The 23,223-nt window shown below is 41.7% G+C and overlaps 1 protein-coding gene across 1 annotated transcript; it reads right to left on the minus strand.

Moving 5' to 3' along the window:
- Positions 1–51: 51 nt before the first annotated feature.
- On the minus strand, positions 52–22,084 carry LOC137185261 (uncharacterized). The gene is made up of 47 exons (XM_067593608.1): positions 21,755–22,084; positions 21,204–21,442; positions 20,923–21,071; positions 20,679–20,807; positions 20,401–20,574; positions 20,099–20,272; positions 19,832–20,005; positions 19,578–19,733; positions 19,254–19,464; positions 19,017–19,153; positions 18,776–18,926; positions 18,562–18,665; positions 18,397–18,459; positions 15,303–15,420; positions 13,772–13,857; positions 13,161–13,354; positions 12,740–13,016; positions 12,551–12,628; positions 11,143–12,276; positions 10,869–11,051; positions 10,550–10,717; positions 10,182–10,440; positions 9,908–10,085; positions 9,701–9,813; positions 9,573–9,591; positions 9,320–9,436; positions 8,878–8,954; positions 8,502–8,662; positions 8,176–8,396; positions 7,931–8,030; positions 7,761–7,849; positions 7,364–7,632; positions 7,094–7,208; positions 6,807–7,004; positions 6,092–6,234; positions 5,812–5,954; positions 4,720–4,817; positions 4,497–4,583; positions 4,270–4,353; positions 4,126–4,185; positions 3,934–4,039; positions 2,826–2,946; positions 1,248–1,600; positions 900–1,047; positions 692–810; positions 523–569; positions 52–386 (listed from the first exon to the last, which is right to left on the minus strand). Exons 1-47 carry the CDS (start codon positions 21,890–21,892, stop codon positions 216–218), a joined length of 7,833 nt encoding a protein of 2,610 aa, XP_067449709.1. The 5' UTR covers positions 21,893–22,084; the 3' UTR covers positions 52–215.
- Positions 22,085–23,223: the final 1,139 nt, after the last annotated feature.

The raw sequence follows: 23,223 nt of genomic DNA on the forward strand, positions 1-23,223 counted from the left end.
GATTTTACATTACATGTCCATAAAATGTGAGCACGAACAAGAGACTAAATAATAGTTCAAATCAAAGCAGCAGTGAACAATATATTCTAATATTCAGTCTCTAGTATGAGTCAGGCTCCAAAAATAGTAAACTGACTTTCATGTGTAAAATCAATGGAGTTCCCTTTAAAAGGATGAAATGGGTTCTAAATTAAATTCAGAAACTAATTACACTTTCATTGGTGGATTGCCAGTGTGGAGTACTCCACCATCCCAGCATCCTCTGCGCTCCAGGCCGAGTCGGCAGCTCCTGCTTGTGTTTTGTACATCCTCAGGTTTGCATACAGGTCTGAAGGATTCTGCTGAGCTGTGAAGTCCACTGTTGTGTAGAGTACACCACTCGCTTCCTGGGGGAGACAAACTTTATCATGAAACAGTCTTGTAGAGGAAGTTTGAAGCATAAACATGTCTCCCATTCAACATGCTTTTAAAAACAAGTGACAGTGAGTCACAGAGGCTACATGTTCCCAGTTTAGCACCTACCAGGGCCTCCTGTTTCAGTGACTCACACAGAGTTTCTCCATATTTGTCTACAAAGAAAAACAATATGGCATTGGTTCTGTTTAGCCATTCTCAAAACTCCAGAAGAAATGAATAAATGATTGGTGGACACTCAGATCTTTGTGATCATCATCTAAAGGAATCTACTTACCCAATTGTTTACGTTTTGCCTGCACTTTGCAGCAAATGACACCAATCACTGAAGTGATGAAAATCATCACTGTGATGGACACAATGGCAGCTAGTGGAAGGCCAAAGCTCCAAGTAATGCTGAAAACGAGACGCAGAGTTCAGATGAACCATTATTTTTCTCATCAGAAAGCACTATTAGACCAGGGACCTACAGAACGAATGAATACCTGGGACTGTCACTGTGGTCCTGTGCCAGAGAAGGTCCAGTGGAGTCTGGGACTGTTATGGATGTGATGGGGGCTTTGATTGTTGTTGTCAGTGGAAGCTGAGACTCGCTGTGGTGACTTGAAGCTTCTCTGTGGTGACCTGAAGCTTCTGCAAAATGCAAGAATGTCAAATATGCTTCCTAAATTTACAGCTAGAATTAAAGTTGAATTGTTCGCTTACACGCTAAGAAAAAAACTACAATGAAATATAGTGTTGCAAGTAAACATGATCATCTTACAAAGTTTTGCTCAAGCATCCTGTACTATTGCATAATAAATGTCACATCGATGAAAATCATGACTGCTTACCAAACACCTCAACATAGTAGTCTTTGTAGATGTGGTTTTGAGCTCCCAGCACAATACATCTGTAGTAGCCTCCATCCACAATCTGCACATTTGATATTTTGAATTCAATCCAGCCGTCTCTCTCAGTTTTCGTCACTCTTCCTCTCAGTAAATCACAGGTGTACCCCGTACTGTCCAGCAGCTCGTAACATCCTCCTGGATAGAGTTTACAGCAGGACTTGCTGTAACTATTGTAAACTGAAGGAAAGGCGAGTCTCAGCAAAATGTGTTCAAACTCCTCAATCCTCTGCTGCCCTTTTAAATGAGGGATATCTGAAACATAAACATTACTCATCAACATGTCAACACAGGCACTGGAAAATGAAAATCATTAAATTTGGCACAATTTTTTTCACCCTACCTAATAAAAGAAGAAAGACAAGGGAAAACTTCATCTTCAGTCAGTGTAATAACCGCTGAGGCTCAGCACTTTTTGATGGTTTTGAATTTTTTTTAAAGGTTTTTAAGGCCCCTCCTTGCTGAGCAAAGGAGGAAGTTGTCAGTACATCAGCTGGAGGCGCAGACAGGCGTGTTCCTCACGAGGCTGCCGGCCTTTTGAGGATTGTTGCGGCACACTTCAGATACACAATTTCCTTTTCAACATCTTTTTTTAGTTCCTTTGACATTTCATGTGCAAGTAATGCAGACATGCAGGCGCTGAGAACAGTGACAGAGAAGCTTATACAATGTATTCCAACTTACGCCAATAACCCTGCTGTAGATACAGTATTATCATTATATTAATAATGTTTCAACTCTATGGCCATTTTTAAGTTTGCAGTTTGTGGTGTAGCTGTATACACATTAATTTATAATGCAATTTAACACCACAAATTAGGTCTCCAAACAACCATATTGTATTATAATGGCTTTGGTTTTTTTTAATTATTAATATTTTAAAGCACATTGATACTGTTTAGAGTGACATCCATCAGTGTAAATTCATAAAAATAAAAATATTTCTGGACACATCAGAGAATGTACACAAAGTATAGACAAAGTGATTTATTTGGTGTCAGCTTTCAGCTTATTAAACACTTCATATTCACCAAATCAAAACGTATCTTCCATCATGGAACAGAAGACAAATGCAAAAGGTATGTACATATTAATATTCAGTAAACACAATGTTGTGGCATTCTAACAATTAACATATCTTATTACAGATCAAAAATAAACACTCCCTTTTCATTTCACTCCATTCAGCCACTAAAATGTTCATGTGGACGCTCTGTATATTCTCTAAAACATGATATGAGCCAATTCATTTTCTTTGATAACATTGTCTTGCAAATCAAAGCAGTTGAGGCACGTAAACACGAATCAGTTTCAATAAGTACAGAACAGACCCACCTTGCTTAAATTAACTCGTTGATGCACAGCCCCTATGATTGAAGTTAGAAGCAATGGGTGCAATAATCTGAATTTTAAAAAGACTGTTGATCTTGAATGCTTAAATAAGATGCTCGTCAGCTCATAGTGGTTTTTGTTGGTCCTGCTTTGTGCAGGTTTGTACCCCGGTGGCTTTGAAAAGCCATCTATTCATCGGTGAAGGTAATGACATCATAGTGGATGCCCTGCTGCTGCAGCTGCTCCAGCTGTTCAGGTGTAGCTTCAGTGTAGACTGTCTGGGTCTGCGCCATCGCTGCATCTGCTACTGCTACAAGAACAAAGATCATCCAGTTTGATTTGCTGTCAGGTTGCTGTAGCTACTATTAGTTTTCATAATGGTAATTTTATAGTTAATGTTATGGATAAGATCATGAGCTGGTTGCTTAAAGGATCATATCTGTTGTTTTGCATGTCCATGACAGCCCGTTATCTGTAAATGGGGTATACCCACCACATAAAGGTTTAGATTAATTTCCTATTAATTTTATTATTTCCTTTCTCTTTGCTTAAGTGTGAAAATCAGCCTGCATCTAAACTGTTCTTGTCTCCTTGATGGTGCATCAGCCTTTTCAGAGTCAGCTGCCAAACAGGAACCTTTTAATTCAAATTTACATCAAAATAACTTCAGTTTTACCTGTACATAAACATTATTTGTTGTCCATTTGTTGTATCTATATGTATATATCTATTTCTGCACCTACTTAATTGTACATAACAGTGACATGTTCTCGTTTAATTATCTTTTTTCAGCCCTTGTTGTATGTTCATGTGTATCTTCCTGAACATTGTAATCTGTGAGTACCAGAAACCAGAGTCAAATTCCTTGTATGTGTAAACGTATTTAGCCAATAAAACTGATTCTGAAATGAAAAGAAATACTTTTTGGAAGGCGACTCTAAAATTTGCACTCGGGAGCATTCTGAAACACACCACCAAGGAACATTTTCTCAACTGTGTTAGCATGCTATACTGATGCAAGTTTGACAAAAACTAAATGATACATTTGTTCAATTTATAAAATCTGTACAAGCTTATTTTCATATGATAGATTTTCATAGTAAAGTGAAAGGAAACTAACAGCTAAAAGGTTGTTTATTACTGTATTAAAAAACTTGTGGTACGCCTTAGAAAATGCTTGTGCAAAATCACAAGAATGGTCTTTGGTGAATGGTGACTTTGGCAAATAGATTATAAATAACAGTGTAGCTGAGAATTGCAAATAAAACTAGTGAAGTGCAATCGTAAAAGAGCCAACCTGTGACAGCAGAGTGTGCAGCAGCCTCCAGATCTTCAGGATTCACTATCTGTTGCTCCGAGCTGACAGGCAGGTACTGGATCTGACCGTCATGGCTTACAGCAATCTAAACACAAAAATAACAAAAGCAATGAGCTTTTTCAAAACCAGCCCATTCTCTAACTGTTGAGTGTTTTAGGTTATCTGCCTCACCTGCTGCTCCTGCAAAAAGGCCCCTTCATGCTCATACTGGATGATTTGTCCATCTGGCATCTGACAAACAGTTAGAATAATTACATTATCACCTTCAAATCCTGCATGTATCCATCAGTTATTCTTATGAGGAGATACACTTACCTGTATGTGGTTGCCATCAGCTACGACCACATACTCCTGAGGGATTAAGTGCTGCACTCCGTCCTGTGAGATGATATACTGGACCTGAAACAGGACATGTGACAAGTGGTTTGAGATGACAGCTGAGAAAGAAGAAGCTGACTGCGTGTTTATTTTTATCTCTGATATTCTATTTTCACCATGTACATGAAAAAGCAAAGTGGTAAAATCTACAAAATGGCTCATACCTCGGTCACCTGATTGTCTCCTGTCATCAGGTGCTGAACCGTCTGTCCATCTATGGTGGTTATCTGCTGGATGTATGTTCCCTCCTCCTGACGGATGTACAAATTAATGCATTAATGTAGTTATGTAACGCACAGCGGCAACAAACTGTATGTAAAAACAACTGATGAGAGATCATAAATGTTCTTGTAGAAGTGTTGTCTGGTATAGCATGAGGGCTCGTACCTGGTCTGATAGTGCTTGTTCTTGTGCTACTATGATGTGCTCCTGTCCCAGGGCCTGCAACCGCTCTGGAGTGATGACTGTCTGATGTGCCTGCAGGGCTGTTACACACACACAGACACACACAAAGTTTTAGATCATTTTCTGATTTAGCTTTACACTTAATTTGGCATCTGTTCATCACCTAAAATAGGGCTGTGAGATATGACGATATTTATCGCGTAACGAGAGAAAAATGTCTATCGTTTCATATTTTGGAGTCTGTCCATCCTTTACGCGGATTACATTGATAAGTTATTCTTCTTGGCTTTTTACTCGCAAATCTTTTATTGCACTTACAGTAACATTACGAGTTTAGTTGTCGTCACTGCTGCGGGGCTGAGAAAGAGCAGAGAGGGAGCGAGACGGCGACCATAAATGAAAGCAAAACACGGTAGAGACTGTCTTTATTTGTGTTATTTACCAAATTTATGTGCACTCTTTTAATTTAAGCTAAGTGTGTGAGAGTCTCTGCTGCGTTTTGCTGTCATTTATGGTCACGCTACTCTCCTCCGCTCTCTGTAGCCCCTTAGCTCGTATTCAGACCATCAGGTGGTGCGAAGTACAGCCGCAGGGTTAAACGGAGGTGTGTGGGGGTGTGGACGTGTTTGTGCTTTAGAACGTAACCGCTGTGAAACAATCAGAAAACGTTTTATTGATCTGATTCACCGGCTTTCTCACTACCAGCGCTCCCTCTCTTCATTCACTCTCTAGCTCACTTGACCACAGCTGCTCTCTCTCTCTTTTTCTCTCGTCTTTTTCTCCCTCATGGCAGAGTTTACAGCTCTGATATGTCTGATCTCTGTCACGCCTCTGAATCCAAAACACCTGCATGCTGTAAAAGCACACATGGAGGCGGCTTTATGCCGACGGGGGCAGACGGAGGGCACGGACCAACTGTTTATTCATTAATTAAAGTGTGCTATATATCAGGATATGAGATTTTGGTCATATCGCCCAGCCCTAACCTTAAACATGTTTTGACCCATTAATCTTCATTTTTTCAGCACAAACTCAGCTCAGAGTCTTGTGTGTGTGTTATGTTGTGTTCCTTACACTGTAGTGTAGCCAGAGCTTCCTCATCACTGTTGACTATGATGGTCTGCTGGGGCGTCGAAGCAGTACGGCTCTTGCGAGTGGGGTGATCCTGATTGTGGAGACGCTCCATGTGGAACTTCAGATGGCCGTTACGATTAAACCTGAGATATTGGACAGAAAACCATCAACACTGGTAGTTCAATACCACTTTGTGGCCCAATGCACACATATATATTGCATAAAGGTGCTTCGTTATAAGTAATGACAAGTTTTGTGTGATTCAAATACTTTTTCTGACCTTTGTCCACAAAGTTTGCAAGAAAAGGGCTTTTCATTAGTGTGGGTCATCATGTGTCGACGCAGGTCTTTCTTGTTCTTGGAGGCAAAGCTGCAGTTGGGACACTTGTGAGGGCGCAGGTAGGAATGTAGCCCCATGTGAGCCTAAAACAATACAGGATACCAATCAGGGTCAGAAGGAAGAGCTCGAATAGAAATGGACTTAGAAATACATAAAAATGCCACTAAAATTACGTATGTAAAACAGCATCTTTAAGTGTTATTGGTGGGCTGTTAAATATGCATGTCATTACTGCCCCCTGCAGGAAACCTTTCATTTATAGGAACCTATAACTACAGAACTACAGTGTTTGTAGAATATTTTTGTCTTGCGAGGCAACTGGATTTGTGAGATCACGCAATCACACGATCAGGCATCTTGTCAGGCTTCAAGTTCTGTGCTTGTGGCTGAACCACCAGTGGTTCAGACCAATCAGCGCCCTAGAACTACTGGCAGCTACAGGTGTAGTTTAGGTGTGACAAAAGCAAGAAGTGATAGCCCCTGATAGACAGATGGTGCATCTAATCACCTGTCAAGTATTTTTTTGAAAGTGCCCACCCTTTTCCAAACAGCTTCTAAAGATGACTTCTTCGGTGGTTCTTAAACCATCTGGCGCGTCAGGTTAAGAACAATTATCTACAAACACTGTTGAGTACACAGCTGAAGAGAGACTCACCTTGACCTCAGGCCAGGAGGTGGAGGTGAAGTCACAATCGGGACACTTGAAGGTGTTAGGATCCAAGTGCGCCCTCTTGTGGTTCTCCATGTCAGAGCGTCCGTGGAAAGACTCCATGCATATTCGGCAGGAGAACCTCTTGGTGCTGAGACTGGGAGAACTCACTGCAGAGGGAGAAGCTGGAGCTTCACTGCTCAGCTGATGGAAAATAAACAACACTGTCAGAGAAGAGGGACGCTCAGTGTGGACAGATCTTCACATGCCAACAACAAATCTCTCAAAGTTACCTCCACCTGCTGCAAAACCCCATCAGGCAGTGCTGAAGTAAGATAGTACTTGTCACTTTTCAGGTTCTCTGATCCGGAGACTTCTACAGCCTGAGAAGGACTGCTCTCATCATTACTGCAGAAACAGATGTTTTATAACATTAGATACTGTTGAGACATCATAAAGGCCATAAAAAATCCTACATTCAATCTCATTCTAACTGAAGTAGTCATGTGACCGTTTCCCAGTGTGACATACTCCTAATTTGAGAAAATTTAAGTGTGTGCTACCTGTATCCAGGACTATGGATCTCTTCAGCGGCCTGCTCCACCACACTGAATTCCCCTTCGCCCTCGTAGGTTTCAATGGCGATCTGGGTGAGCTCTCCCGTTTCAGAGGTGGCTGCCTCGTAGGCCTCTTGTAACACCGTCTCTCCATTCTCAGACACGTGAAAGGTCACGACCTTTTGGGCCTGTCCTGGTGCTGCGGTCACTGCACTCCACGTACCGTTTTCCAGAGCTTTGACTTCAGCACTTCCACCTGATTTCAGCACTGCAACCTGAGGAGCAGAAATGAGCTACTTATATACCAATTTGTTTCCACAATGACAGCACACTTAACATATACATGTCATCTCTGGCTGCTTTTTATGTACAGTGAAATTTTATGGTGAGCAATAGCACAAACCTGTAAAGAGTTTCCAACCAATTCCCGAGCATTGCTCATATTGAGCAGCAGGTCCAGGGCATTCTGGGCGGATAGATCACCAGATTCAGCTGAGGAGCACATGGAGGAAACTTCATTTGACAGATCATACCAAAAATATTAAAAATGTCTCTTGTGGAATTGTCACTGACCTTGTTCGTAGATGATGGTAGTGTTTCCCAATGCATCCTGGGACACTGAGGCATTTTCCATGCCCTGCATGGCTTGTAGTGTCGCAGAATCCACTGCAACCTAACGAAGGAGGGTGGAAAAAACAGTTCCATCATTAAATCATTTCTAAATGCCAGAAAATATAACACAAGTTAAAATTAAATCCAAACTGGGCCTGAAATAAATTACTACTAAAACACATGCAATAATCCTTTAACACACTCACAATGGTGTTCTGCAAGTCCTGCGTGTTTTCATTTTGTTGTTTGAGCTCCTCGATCTGCTGCAGGGTGAAGAAGGGTCTGCGTCGTCTCCTGATGGGCTCCTCGGGGTGAGTGACAGACCACTCTTCAAATGCCTCAGGATGGCGACACTGCACGTGTAGACGCAGGTTCTTCCTGTGCTTCGTCATGAAGTGACACATATCACAGGAGAAAGGTTTCTCTCCTGTAGAGAACACACATTTATAACAGTGTTAATAGATATTATACACCATTACATTAATAAGGTGAACATGAAAATGTGATAAGAAAGCCTTCCTGCCACACTGACCTGTGTGTTTGATGGCGAGATGGGACACCAGGAATTCCTCTTTAGAAGTGGAGTATTTACAGTAGTCACACTTGAAGGGCCGATCGTTGGTGTGGGACAGCTGATGGTTGAGCAGCAGCTTCTTGTTGTCACAAGTGTAATCACAAAACTCACACTTGAACCTGGCACACACACACCCCAGAGTTATTCATTATGATGATGTCATCATTACTAACACCAAACCAAATGAACATTGTTGATTCATTAACACATATTGTAGCTCAAATCGCTAACCAGACTATTCTGTTTTATCCATGTTTTTAAAATACATACTGTGCTGATAGCCACATGAAAGCAAACCAAAATGAGAGGTGGAATAAAAGTTTTTAATACTGACTTGCTTTCTCCAAGACTCTGGATGTGGGTGAGTAGGTGCATTTTGAATGTGTACCGCTTCTTGAAGGATTTGCCACACTGCAAAGACAGAAAAGCATCATCAGTAAGATTTTGTGAGGACATAAAAGTGGATTTAAAAGTCCATAAAAACATGTTTTTTTCTTGGCAAATTATGCATTCAAAGAAAGAAGGGGAAATAAAAGAAGCATGCAACATGCATCCTTTATTTTAATAAACAACAACCGTGCCTAAAAATCATTATGACAGTTGACCTTTAAAGAGCTTTCAAAAGGAAATCTATATCATCTCCCCATTGGTTGTCACTTCTCAAACACAGTGGTAGGTCACTTGTAATTGTTATTAAATGTTATGTGCTATAATATTCAAATGTTCTCTCATATTTGAAATGATGCTGTTGAAATGTAAAATCTTTGTTTTCTGACCTTATCACACATATGTGGTTTCTCTGAGCTGTGCGTCTTCATGTGCTGAGTCAGTCTCTTCTGCATGGGGTAAACTCTGTGACACACAGGGCAGGGGAACTCTGACACCTTTGGTACCTGCAGGAATCAGCAAGAAAGTCACATAGTTGACTGATCAAGAGGCCCAAAAACAGAGCAAAAACAGAAACATAATTATGGCATGCTAATTAGATTTTTATCTGACATTAAATTATGGAAAAATTTAAAATCTTACCAACTCTATCTTTCTTTTCCTGATGGATCAAAAAGAAGAAAAAATCAGTGACAATATCTGCAACCCTGCAAAACGTGTTGTGTATTAGGAATCACTTATTGTGTTGGTATGTTGTCTGAGGGACTTACTTCTCTTTGCTGTGGACCGCTGAATGGCGAATAACATCCTTCCTGTAGACACTTGTGTAATCACACTCTTCACACTTGAAGGGCTTAGTGCCCTCATGATTGAACATGTGTTCCTGAAACAGCCCACAAGAGTTTTAGGACACTGTGCAGACATGCATGTAAACTGAGGTTAACCTGAGTGATGTGACCTTTTATATTGTAACTGACCTTGAGAGATGACCAGCGCTTGCAGCGATAGTTGCACTGGAGGCACTTGAAGAGCTCTGGGTCATTGCCTTCATGAGAGTCTACATGGAAGCGCAAATCTTCTTGCGTGAGGAAGCGTGAGCCACAGATCCAGCAATTGTGAGGTCTCAAAAGCGGTTTGAGGGATTTATAGTACCGACTGGCAGATGATGAAAAGAAAGAAGCAATGAGCTTGTTGTGAGAACTACGTAATACTATCTGTCACACAACTTTATTTAATAAATTTCATACTTACTTTCGATTTATATACTTCTTATACTTCTTGCGAAGGAAGCGTTTGGAGGGTCGGCCTCGTTTTCTTGGGAAGAACTCCTCCTCTGGCTGTGAATTGGACGAGGGGTCTTTGTTCTCAGAGTCTGATTGGCTTATTGCTGCCTCTGCTGTGTCTCCATCAGTCATCATAGCAGGACCGTTTCCTAACCCAGAGGAGCTTGCCTCTTCAGGTGCACTTGCATCCGCACTAACCCTGGGCTTCTTAGCTATACTCTCTGCTTCTGTAACAAACAAAGAAGAAGAATGAAAACAGCAATCTAAAGTGTAAGGTTTGTAGCGTGTGTTTATTAGTCTTATTTTTGTTTTGCTCTGTCAAAACTGAAAACTTACCTTTGTTGCTGTAGCCTTCTTCCAAAAGGCTGTACTTCCTCGGACGCCCAACCTTACGCCGAGGACGTCCATGAGAGGAGGAGGAGGAGATAGGAGGAGTGGGTTTTTTCAGAAGGGCTGGTGGTCTTCCTTTGCAATCCTCTTCTGTCGGGTTGTAGTCACTATCCTCTGGGGATAAAACATAAGAGCGGCACCAGGGATGAGTGAACATGATTCTTATCCTGTGACTAAGGAAATGATCAGCTGATTTAGTAACTCAAAAAAGTTTGAATGTTCATGAATTAACTACTTGTGGGTTCAATGAAAACACCACACTGACCTTCAGGATCATCAATAGCACCAGCATCCACAATATCGTCCTCCTCTTCTTCTGCTTGCTGGGGCTCAGCAGCCTTCACCTTTGCTGCCTTCTTCTTTTCAGCTTCCTCCCTCTCTGCCTGGCGACGTGCCAGCGTCTCACTTTTAGGAGGCCGTCCACGTTTACGCTTCTTTGGCATATCCCCTGAACAACCAACATCAAGAAGAAAAATGTTAAGACAATTAACAGGCCAAGTGATAAATCTCTGCAATGCACAATCGACCATGGCACTCACCTGCAGGTTTGAAGTGTTTGTCTCTCATGTGGTTAATGAGTGTGTCTTTGGAGGCACTCTTATATGGACACATCTTACACTTGAACTGCTGTACAATCACTACTTCCATCATCTCCTCCAACTCAGCAAGGTTTGGTGGTCGGTCTCCAGAGCCTTCTGCCACTGTTGATGTCTCCATCTCCCTGACCAAACCAGCTTCATCCTGAGGCCCCTGGGAGCCCTGCGGCTCCTCTTGGCTGGGTGAGCACTGTGGGGCCAACTCAGGCTCTGGATTGGAGGTGTATGTCCCACTGCTGCTGATGTAGGGCCCAGGCTGGCTCTCGCTGCACTCCAATGCCTCAGGAAGCCCACCTGAGCCTGCCGTGTCTGCCAGAGGGTGGTCTGATGAGGAGCTGTCATCGGCATAGAGAGAAGCCTCTGGGCCATTGCTGCTCTCCATGTAACAGGAGTGCTGGGGTTGCTGTTGGGAGTGCTGCGGCTGATCTGGATCCTGGTTCTGCTCGTCGTCATCCTCATCATCGTCCCTTGCTTGGTACTGAGAACAACCTGGTTGCTCAGAGTCTGCAGCTGCTACACAATCCCCACCATACCCGGCCACATACTGCCGACTTGTCTGGGTCCTGTGATCTGCACTACTGTCAATGTAACTGCGTGAATGATGCGGCTGCTCTCCATCGTCCACAGCGCACTCCAGATACCCAGCGCTGCACTCCACCACATAGTGACCTCGGCTGATCGGGTTTGAATCTGCCCCACTGCATTCCACGTATCCAGGCAGGTCCTGGTCACTGTTATCCCCGCTGTAGTCGGGGAAGCCTGACTGGGAGCGTGTCTGGTCGGGTTCCTCGCCTGAACACTCCACATACGAAGATGAGGACTCCCCTGTTTGGTCTGGGCCATCTGCACTGCAATCCATGTACTGGGAGGGGTGGGAGTGCTGGGGCTGGTCAGGCTGACTGCTGCTGTCCTCTGGGTAACCCGAGTGTCCAGGCTGATCGTCGGGTTGGTCAGGCTCCAGGTTGCCTTGCAGGTCTCCCTGGTCTAGACACGTCGATGTGGGGCCCTCAGCAAGAGCTTCTATGGCTATACGATCGGACAGGGCTGAAGATGACATCTGGGCTACCATAGGAGCACCTATAGTGGAAAAATACATATAGATGGATTATACACATAGATTATACACAATTTATGTAAAAATAAGGAGACAAGAATGAAGCTGGTGCTGTATATATTTCTATCAAGTTTACATATAGTTTAAATCTTTTATCTGTTATGAAATAATGTCACACCAGAGTATTCAGTATACTGTTTCTGTTGTATGTAAAAGTACATAAATCTCATTAAATGTAATAATGTATCAAAACAGGTTAAAGAATTAATGTGTTAGCAGTAAAAATAGCACACTTACCATCATCTGGTCCTTGTAATATCAGATACTGGGTTGTTTCTGCCCCCCCATCTTCTGCACTGGTCACAGCTATGCAACCTAATAGAAGAGCAGTAAACAGGATCAGATATCTGCTACTTCATTTTACTTTATTGCTACTTTAACTTATAACCTATGACATAACAGAGAGTGGAGTATCAATGGAGATACCATTCATGATGTCAGGGCCGATGGTGGACTCAATGATCTTGTCTATGGCAGACCCCAGGTCTGACGAGGTAGAGGCAGTTGAGTCAGAAACCATCATGGCTCCTTCAGACACAGCGCTGGAGTGGACCAGCACTTGGGCTGACTCAGACACCAGCACTGACTGAGTCACTGTGGAGACGCTGGACACGCTGGTGGACTGGGCCACTGAGGAGGAGTCTGGGAGGTGGACTGATGAAACTCTGACGTCTGTACTGGAGCTGGTTTCTGGGATGAACACCTTGCCAGGGAAAAGAACATTATGGTGATATTAAGATTTTTTTTAATGAAAAAAGCCTAATTACTATATCAGTTTTTGTTGCTTTCCATATATCTCCATTTTCTCCTGCACCGTACATATGATCATTTAAAAAAAAAAACTTACCACAAGTCCCTCTGAACTCTGTCCCACATGGCAGTCAGACTCTGGGGCCTGTGCATGAGAGGCTGCAGCATCACTGCTGTCTGCAGACATGGCCTCTGATGACTCCATACCCATGCCACTTTCAGACGGCTCCTCCATCCCTGCGGGCCCAGCATCACTGCTGCTCTCCACCTCATTCTCCTCCGAATCCATAACTGTCCACAACAAAAATGTGAAACATGCCACTCAATATAAACTCTGACTTTTGTGCCAATGCCTTGAACATAACTGTAGTTTAACACAGATTGCTCTCCTAGGGTTCTTGCTTGCTATCGCTGTTTGTCAGCAGTGTCAGAGTGTTTGCAAGATTTAAGATATTTTATAGTCCTGGCTAAGTTGTCGCTAAATAAACAACAAAGTATGGAATAACTTAAGATTTAAGAGCTTCATGGCCTAAAGATACCCTGGACAGAAAGACAGAAACAGTTTGTCCAACCACTGCAACTGTGATAAAGTATACAGCCTACAGGTGTTGGTGTTCTTTTAATATAACTAATCTAGAGAAGCCTTGCTACGTACAGTAGTATTATTTTTCTTAAGGCTATTGAGGTGTAGAAAATATTGTATCTTGCCTATTATCGGTTTCTTCCTGTCTGCAGCTGGCCTCATCAACAAGGCCTGGGATCCCCACTGACACAGACTCGATCCCACCCATGGACTTTACATGTAATATTAACATAAAATCTAATAATTGCACATCTGTGATCTTTGATCTGTGTGTTACATTAAAACAACTTGTATTATTGTTAACTACATACTGCATTTACTGTTTACACTATGAACATTTGCACATTCCTGGTCAATATTTTGTACATTTCATTATCTTCAATTTAGAAAATTTAAACCTGTAGCAGCTTGTCACTTCGAATATATTTTACATAGTTTTGTGGTGAATTTCTTTCCTTTTTATACTATGTATATTTTTGACTGTTATGCACCACAACACCAATAGAAATTCCTTGTATGTGTAAATATACTTGGCAATAAACCTGGTTCTGATTCTGATCTGTCATCAATGCTTGACAGATGGGCAACAAACTGGCAAATCACTTTTGAGTTTTTCAGCTCTGATTTCCCTGTTTTCAAGGTCACACAGTTTGTATTTAGTGTGTATCCTTATGAAGTCTTATATATAGATTATGTTGTAAGGATAATGGGTTTGTAGGAGTGTAAACTCCTTCATACAAAAGGGAGAGGACATGGACACAATGTTTGAAAAGGCTTGCAGAGCAGTGTCACTGTCCAGAAGTGTAAAGTAATAAAGTTAATCTACTAAGGTACACTTGAACCTTAGTTTTAGGAAGCTGACACTTTAAACTTTCTTCATCTGATCGCTGAGCGAGTTCATTCGTGAAATGTCTAGCGTTGGGCTTTAAATGCAGGTCTTTTGCTCTAAAGGATTTTATACATTTAACCGTACCGATTTCAGAAAACAATGTTGATTAGTGATTTGTGGTCATTTCAAGAACACTGTTTATTTCAGGAAAACTTGGACGCTACTCGTTTTGTTAGGTTTTAACCAATGGCTTTCATGTCTACATTAAATGTTTTTCTCTCAAGGACGTTAACATTAGTGTGAATTCAGTGTCACTGTTCTGGGGGGACACGCAGCTCACGTTTTGCCCCCGACATTACTTGCAAACTAACAACAGCTCTGCTCAGCACTGGAGTTATTGAGAAACTTGATGCCAGCTGGTGCTAACGTTAGCTGCTGCTAGCAGGCTAATCAGCGTTACTATGGTGTTTGACGAGGCTGTAAAACACATTTAAATGTCTATAATTCACAGATGTTAGTTTGCGTGGTTGAGTAGACTAACGCTATTGACTGAAGAAGTGCGATCGGTCAAACAAAGTCGACATGTCGAGTGTTGTTGCAGCCTCCAGCTCAACATACGTTAATGGTTTTAAGGGGCCTAGCTGCCCTTAATCCTGCCTGCTCCGCGGCGCCATTTTCCGCCAGGCGTCTTTTACAATCAGGCACTCTGAGAGCTCTACTGGGGACCTCGAGGGCCTGAGCTGCCGCAGACCGCCCAAATGCTCTCCCTGAAGAAAATGAAAATGTTTTCCTCCTCCGCCACTAGAATCACCGCTATTTTTTCTTACCGTATATTAGCGAGTCGAAAGGTATCCTTTAACGTAGAGGCGCTAAACAGCTCAGAAATTAGTAACGGATAATTGTTGCTTCTTTCTAGTCGGGCGCCATGAGTATCTCCTTTGCTTCCTGTCCGAGCAACCGGATCTTATTTATTATTTTTTGTTAAAAGCTGGATCGTTATGCATATTATTGATACATTTAATGATTTAAACAGTTTGTGTTTAATGATATGTTTGGTCATTTTATGTTGCACCAGATTTCGCTAAATGCGATGTTTATAAACACTTAGTGGACTATTGTTTTTAGAGGAAGGCGTATTACGTATTTTGATGCGGAGTGATACGCAGCTACTTAGAGCCATTGTAAAAAGGCCGATGGAGAATATCAAACAAATATTATTTTATCAGTAAAATGAAAGCGGTGTTATTTAACATTTTACACAGAATATATCCTGTAAAGCAGGGTCTGGAACAGTTTAAACTGAATGTTAATTATCCATGTTATTTCCGTGGTCTTATTTTTCCGTTATATGTATTGCAATTTCTTTTAAATGATATGCAAAAGTGTATGGATAAGGATGAAAAGCCCTATAGAGGGCCTCTATATGTAACAGTCAGAAATTAAGTGCTGTTATTGGTGCCCTTTCAGTTGAACAAAATGTGATAGTATCCTGTAAAGTGCCCCCGCAAGCGAGAAAACATGATATGCCCTTTAAATTAAGAGGATGTAATGTACTGCCTTATGAGTTGCTGTTATAATGGGGTGAACTGGAGGATCTGTGTGTGTCTGCCCTTGTAGTGAGAAAACAAAATAAAAAAGGTAAAAGTGCCATTTAGGGTGCCCCCAAGTCTAACATACCGAGGTGAAGAATTGGTTGCCCTGTCAATGAAAAAAAAGCCAAACACAATTAAGTGCCCCCTAGGGTGCCCCCACGTGTGAGAAAACATGATGCCATAATGAGTGCCCTTTTAATGAACAAAAAACAGTGTCCTAAAGGTGCCCTATAGGGTGCAATGTATGGTGCATGAAGAGTATATTCTGAATTACCCTATAAAATGTTAAACCTGCAGTGCGGAACTTTTATACATAAATGAACGTCCATTACATTCAAGCCCTTGCTAAACAAGTTCACACAAAACTGATTTAAGCCTATCACCGCCAGATAAATATCTCTGTTTTTCACAGAGTTTTTAATCTCATGTCTGGCACGACATTCCCGCACTGGCCATTTGGTCGTTAATTGTGCAGCTCTTCTAGACTTTTCAAATGTTATCGGACCAAATGGATCAAATTCTGATAATGAAATGAGTCTTTTCACGGGGGTTGTGTCACGCTCAAAACAATTTAACCACCGTTTTACAGCTGCAGCAGTAGGTTACAGCCAGTGGTGTACGGGCATATTGGGACAAATCCTGGTGGGCCAGTGGTCTGTCAGAAAAATATGTTTTTGGGTTGGTGGATCATCAAAACACATCCGTTTTTACCGGCCCCCTCTGAGTGCAAGTCATTCGGGGTGCACATGAGAGCGTGCTGCATGCCTGTGTCAGGCAATCACAGCCAAACGTCTCCCTTTACTCTCACTGCCAGAGGGGGGAGACAAAAGTCCTGCACTCCAGCTATAATGTCAGTTAAGGATGTAGCGTTCGTACCAAACATGCATCATTGTTCTCTGCAGATGGGGTCCATTGAATGTATGAGGTGCCCTTTATATTTTTTCATCCCTGCGCCTCAGACAGTCTGAGTCCGTCACTGGTAGTGATATTTTAATTCATTTTGAAAACTCAATGGACAAGAATGTCGGCTTTTTAATCCAACTGTTTATAATTTTCTGGCAAATTCCATATACATAAAATGAAGTGGACCAATAGAAAACCAAACTTTATCATATTTCTAATTGATGTTATGCTCTATTACAATTCTCTAGTCAAGCTGAAAAATAGAAAAGCAACAAAGACCCAAACAATATTTGAAACGTGAAATTATAGACTAATGTTACTTAATTATTAATCTGTACCCATTTATTTATTATTTCCTCCTGCTATTATTTTGCTTTTATTTAATGTAAAAAGCTTCTTGCACAATCCCTTCATGAATGTTTTTTTAAATTAGATTTTTTTTAATGTCATAACTGAATTCCCTGGCAGGTTGTTCCCTCTTTTTGTTCTTCATACTTGTTAATGTCTTACTGTTGTTTGAGTCAATAAAGTTGAAAAAGAAAACAAACCAACAAAAAACATTGTTTCATGAAACTGAGGTCAGTTTCAGATTTAGATCATCTGTACAGTAATAGGCTGGTGCTTATAGTATGTTTTTGCTGCTGTGGGAACATGGATTAAAATGTTGAATGGTAGAGGGTGCAGGCTTGATAGTACTGTCAGAAAGTCATTGTGTATGTCACATTAACAAATATTAAGTAAATGATTGAGACAGTTGGCGGTTGTAGGTCATTTTCACAGAATGTTTATTGCATTGAAAGTTAAAACTTTAATACTAAACATAAGTTTCATAAATAATTTCAGTGAGGAGACATGCATTGTCGTCCAGTGCAAGTAATTGGCTTTGAAGCCATTTTCAGAAATACACACATATACAAAACAAACAAGCTTAAGAACACAAAAATAATATTAGATATTGCTATAAATACCAAAATAATCCAATACTGTTAAAAGTCTGAACCTGTCAGACATATAGAAACTATTCAGCAAATCTGGATTCTGATCCAGACGGCTTTTGAGAGAAAATATTTAAATTGTGGTTAGGGTCTCAAATTTTAGGCCACCTTAACCTATATTTTCACAGATTATCAGAGTGAGGGCAGGGCAGTGCCAAAGTCCACACTTTGCTTTCCTGTACTGGGTCTTTGAATTATTTTTATGTTACATCAATGATGACCAAGTATTGACATCCCGGAAAGCACACACATCATACAACAGGCGGTATACACAAATACTGATCGACAATCCCTGACACTTGCGCAGGAGAGAGAAAGGTGTCCCCACGTTACAGACGACTTCCGGCTCATCATTGCATGCTCATCTCCTTAGTAGCGCACCCTTGAGGAATCTGAGCAGTTGAGGAGATCGTATTTCACATAACCAACACGATCCACCTGTCTGCGGGAATTCATACGCCAGTAGAAGCGGTCCCGGCAGAAGTAAATGTGACCTGAAGCAGAAAATGTTGAAATTAAAACAATAGAATGCAAAATGAGGATCGATTTTGTTTATGATACTTTAAAGAATATTTGTAATTGACAAGTGTATTTACCTTTGTACTGGAATACATCATGACTATCGGTGGGGACGCCACCAAAGACCACATCTATGTATCGAGGGTACCCATTGTCGATTTTCTGGGCCTTCACATCAAGCCTGTTTTGATCAGACACAAAAAGAGTTTATTTTAACAGTCAGGTTAACTGACAACAGTGGAGATTGGGGTTAATGGCATTGCTCAAGTTGAAAGTATAATTTTAACTCACCTCCAGAAGTTCTCCCCACTGAAGAGCAGCACTTTGCCTTTCCCCCTCTGCAGTGCTCCCTCCACCCTCTGAATGTTGCTGGGGAGGCCGAGCTTTTCTACGCTGCGGGGACCCAGAACACTCTGTCCTGTGTACACCCAGAATCGGGACCCTGTAGAAAGACAATGAAAACTCGTCAGGTCGTCAGCACTTTTGGCTTTTGTGTTGCCGGTCCCTTATACACTGTGTTAAGCTTCATTACCTGAGAAGAAGTACAGTTTTTTGGTCAGAATGTCTTCAAAGGCAGAGTCAATGACAGTTGGCAGAGCTGGCCACCTCGCAGAAACAGAGAACGGTCCCTTGAGATCTCCACTGCTGCTGGACATCTTCCAGAAATGTCTGATGACCAAAATATATCATTAACACATGAACACTGCTGCTTGTTGTTTATGTTGTCATTCTTACTTCTGTTACAAAAAACATAGACTAATTTGCTCACCCGTCCTTGAAGAAATGTAGTTCGTTGTTAATCTCAGTGATGGCGTCGAATTTGGTCAACTTGCAGGCATCTTTGCTTGGGTCCACAGGCACTGGGGTGTCTTCAGTGGGTTCAGGTTCCTCTGTAGGGTCAGTCTCATCAGGGTCTGGGTAGGGGGTAGTGGTAGGGATGTTGGGCTGAGGGGGTGTGGGATCAGGGCCTGTTTTGGGTCCTGCAGAAAATACATTGTTGGTAGAGAGAAATTGTTGAGCAGCTGGAAATTTAAACATTTTGCATGATGGAGTTACTAGTAAACAGCAGTAGGTAGTTTTGTCTTGGCCATACCATAGAGATACTGAATGCCTTCAATGTCATCTGGATGCAGGGAGAGGTTTTCCACATAGGAGTACATGGGGTACATGAGAGCCTCTCTGATGTTGGAGTGATCCAGGCCGAGGGCATGTCCAAACTCATGGGCAGCCACCAGGAAGAGGCTGTAACCTGCAACATGTATAGAATATTAATTAATGATAAGGGTAAATACAAATTTATAGCATTTTCCCTGCTCTACCTATTCTAGTTGTTCTCTTATTACCCACCCTGGTCAGGACAGAAGCCCCATTTCTTGTCCTCATCGTAGTTGTCGGTGGTACCGCACCACAACTTGCCATCTCCTCGTCCCTCACTAGTGCAGGAGTCATACTCTTTACCCAGGAACACGAAAGGGAAATGGCAGGGCTCTCCCTCTGAATTTCCACCGGTTACAGCAGTGTCTGCCAAAACAAAGACATAACAAAAACAGTAAGAAAACAAGCTATTGCAGCAACACTCCACATTGTTTATGCATTGCAGTTCCTGCCACTCACCACGACTGGGACAGAATCCATATTTCACATCCTTGTCAAAGTTACTTGTGGTGGCACACCAGCGGTAGCCGTCAGTGCGGCCCTCAGTGGTACAGCTGTCATATTCCTCCCCCTGGAAGATGAAGGGGAAGACGCACTCAGCTCCGTTGGCGTTTCCTCCAAATGTGTACAGAACTGTCAGGGTGAGAATAAGGGGCAAGGATGAGCGAGTGGAGCAAGTCAGCATGTCACAAAAGCAGATGCCCTCCTCTGGCTGACCTCTGATCTATAATATGCTTCGGAGAATAAATTGTCAGGCTTACGTTCACTTGGGCAGAAGCCGAATTTCTTGTCTCTGCTGTAGTCAGCTGTGGTGGCGCACCATGGCAGGTTGTCCTCACGGCCGTCTGTGGTACAGGTAGTGTAGGATTTGCCCTCGAAAGTGAAGGGGAAGTGGCACAATGCACCATCCGCATTCCCATAGCGAGTCTTCACAGCTTCAGAGACAGAAAAATATAAACATCATTTACTGCAATTTATAAAAAGAGCACTAGGGGGGGACAACTATACATGAATTGTTGATGGTGGAAGTTCAAATTACCTGATCCTCTTCCCAGAGTCCAGTGTTCATCATCATCAAAGTGGGCGTCTCCCTGCACACCCTCACCAGGGGGATAAGCATGGGCCAGAAGGCCGTCCTTACCATCAAATGGATATGGGTCTCCGTGGTCTGAATAGAAAATGAATTTTTACATCAGTCTTCTATTTTAGATTTGAGTTTAGTGCAAAATTACCTTTCAAGTATGTAATATTAATATGATCACACTGGATAAAATGACACATACCAGCTCTTCCAAATGAAATCATGATGTCAGCTGTCCCTTCAAAGAGGCGGGTGAAGGTTAAAGGGGTCACTTCATTCCACACCTTGAAGGCTCTGGCAAAGGCGTCATCAATCAGAGAGCTCTCCATGTCTGGAGAATAGTTAATGATCCTGTGGAGAAGAGCAGAGCGATATTCTGCTTTAAGACAAATAACTGACAACATCAGCAAAGATACTTTCTTTACAAAGCACAATCATTTTAATATCCTCAACTCCTGTACTCAATTCTTTCTCTCTACTCACCTATAAGTGATATCGTTATGGTCCCATTTAAGGTCTCCATCAAATGTTTTGTAGTTGCCTACATCAGGAACCCCACAGCGAGGTCGTTTCATGGCCTCCAGGGTAGACTTATCCAACTCTCCAGTCTCTTCCAACCCCATCTGCCTCTGCATCCTCTTCAGAGCTTTGGCAGTGGATACCATAGACTGGAAGCCACTGCGCTGCAATGTTTCCATGTAGCCAAACCTCTTCAGATAATTCTGGAGGAGAACAAGACAAATTACAGGAATGAGTCCAGGTAGATTATAATATCATGCAATGAGCAGGGTAGAGTGGGTGTTAGTGCTCAGTAAATCCGAAAAAGTAAACTTTTGTTTGGACAATAAATACAATTCTGTCCTGATGATTTTGTGACAGCCTCATTTAGCTTAATTTGAGATGTAAATATTTTTCTTTTCATCAACATCATGATAGGGATCTCTGTTCAGGTAATTACTTCCCCGCACAGCTTGATAGCGCACTGTTTTGGGAATTTCAGTCTATCAAGACAAAATGAACCATCTGCTACTCACTTCTGCCAGCTCCGTATCAGTCAGGGTTTTGAGGATGTCTCCTGGGAAGATGACCGAGATGGACTTAACGGGAGCACTCCATCCATCCTGCACGCTTATCCCCAAAACTAAACACACAACTAAAGCACAGTATCTCATGATGAGACCTAGGTTGCTGGAAAGTGCAACAAAAAAAAAATACTAAGATCTTTGCAATGAACAAGAGCTCAGTTAGACAAAAAAAAAAAGTAAAACGTTTCTCTGGGGAAAATCAACAGTGTTTCTCTTTCAGAGTTGGCTTCCCTCGTTGTTTTGACTGGTAGGTCTTGTTGTCTCTCTGCTCTGTGCCCTCGGTGGAGCATGTATTTATGCAATGTAACGTCTTAGTCACTTAACCTCGTCCTGCCTACTACTAACCTCAACCCTCCCACTTACGTCTTAACAGAGTGCATTGGTTCTATGTATGTGGGGAATTTCCAAAATATCCACATTTAGCTTTATATAAGAACTAATGAGTAATTAACTAATTGGTTTTTTGGGGGGATTTTTTGGAGATATTTCAAGTTGCATAGGTGTGGTATTGGGTGAACCATGGCAGTGGTGGATAAGACTAATTACAGCAAATTATTATGGTTGTATTCACATTATGTTATTAAAGTAACACATGCTACCTGAAGCAAATTACATTGAAAGCTCTTGAAGCTTCTATTATAGAAAAATTCACATATAAAACTGATATAAAAATGTTAAGGAAAAAACAAGAAAAGCGCAGAATCACAATCGTTAGATGCTCGGTGTACATTGTCATTGTCCTGATAATAATTCTGGACTCACTCAGCCTTTTAATAAACAGGAAAAGCTCTTCTTGACATGTTTTTGTATCTTCATCTGATTACAACAGACTCATCATGGGACCCAGCCAGACTCTTCTATGCTCAAAGTGGTGTTTCAGTTTGGTTCCACTTTTTTTATTAATAGAAATCTTTTTCCTCTTAGCTAAAGTTGGATACTGATTAACATGTCAAACTAGGTCAAACCAAAACATTCTTATAGAAAAGTAGGAAAAACTTTAAGGATATGTTTTAAGTTTTATGGCAAAGGGTTAAGTTGATTAAAAATTTCCCACACATTTGATTTATTGTAATATTACAACACACTTGGTCATATTTTGGGGAACTACGTGCTGCATCATCACTTCACACAGTTGCAGATGCAACATCTCAAGTGGCTTCATCCTCAAATGACCTATTTTATTGGCAATCATTTGTATGTCTCATTTGGTAATGAGTATTGCAAAATCACTGTTTCTGTTTTTTTCCTACAGAGGATCTTACTCCTCGATCTCTCTTGCACGTGTCAGTTACATCAACAGACAGGTTGAGCCATGTGTAAAAAAAAACAACAAAACCAAAACAACAAAGAAGTCTTTACTTTTAATTCTAAAGAACAACATGTGTGTTGGCTAAGCTGTAATCTTGAGAGCTCCAACT

The sequence above is a fragment of the Thunnus thynnus genome, chromosome 6 (assembly GCF_963924715.1).
Source record: "Thunnus thynnus chromosome 6, fThuThy2.1, whole genome shotgun sequence".
NCBI classification, from domain to species: Eukaryota; Metazoa; Chordata; class Actinopteri; order Scombriformes; family Scombridae; genus Thunnus; species Thunnus thynnus.

Coding starts and splice junctions, on each gene's coding strand:
- LOC137185261 (XM_067593608.1), bottom strand. CDS start 21,892: ATGAGATACTGTGCTTTAGTTGTGTGTTTAGTTTTGGGGATAAGCGTG. Junction 12,629..12,739: donor CGGCCCTGACATCATGAATG/GTATCTCCATTG, acceptor CTCTTCTATTAG/GTTGCATAGCTGTGACCAGT. Junction 8,663..8,877: donor CAGAGTCTTGGAGAAAGCAA/GTCAGTATTAAA, acceptor TGTGTGTGCCAG/GTTCAAGTGTGAGTTTTGTG.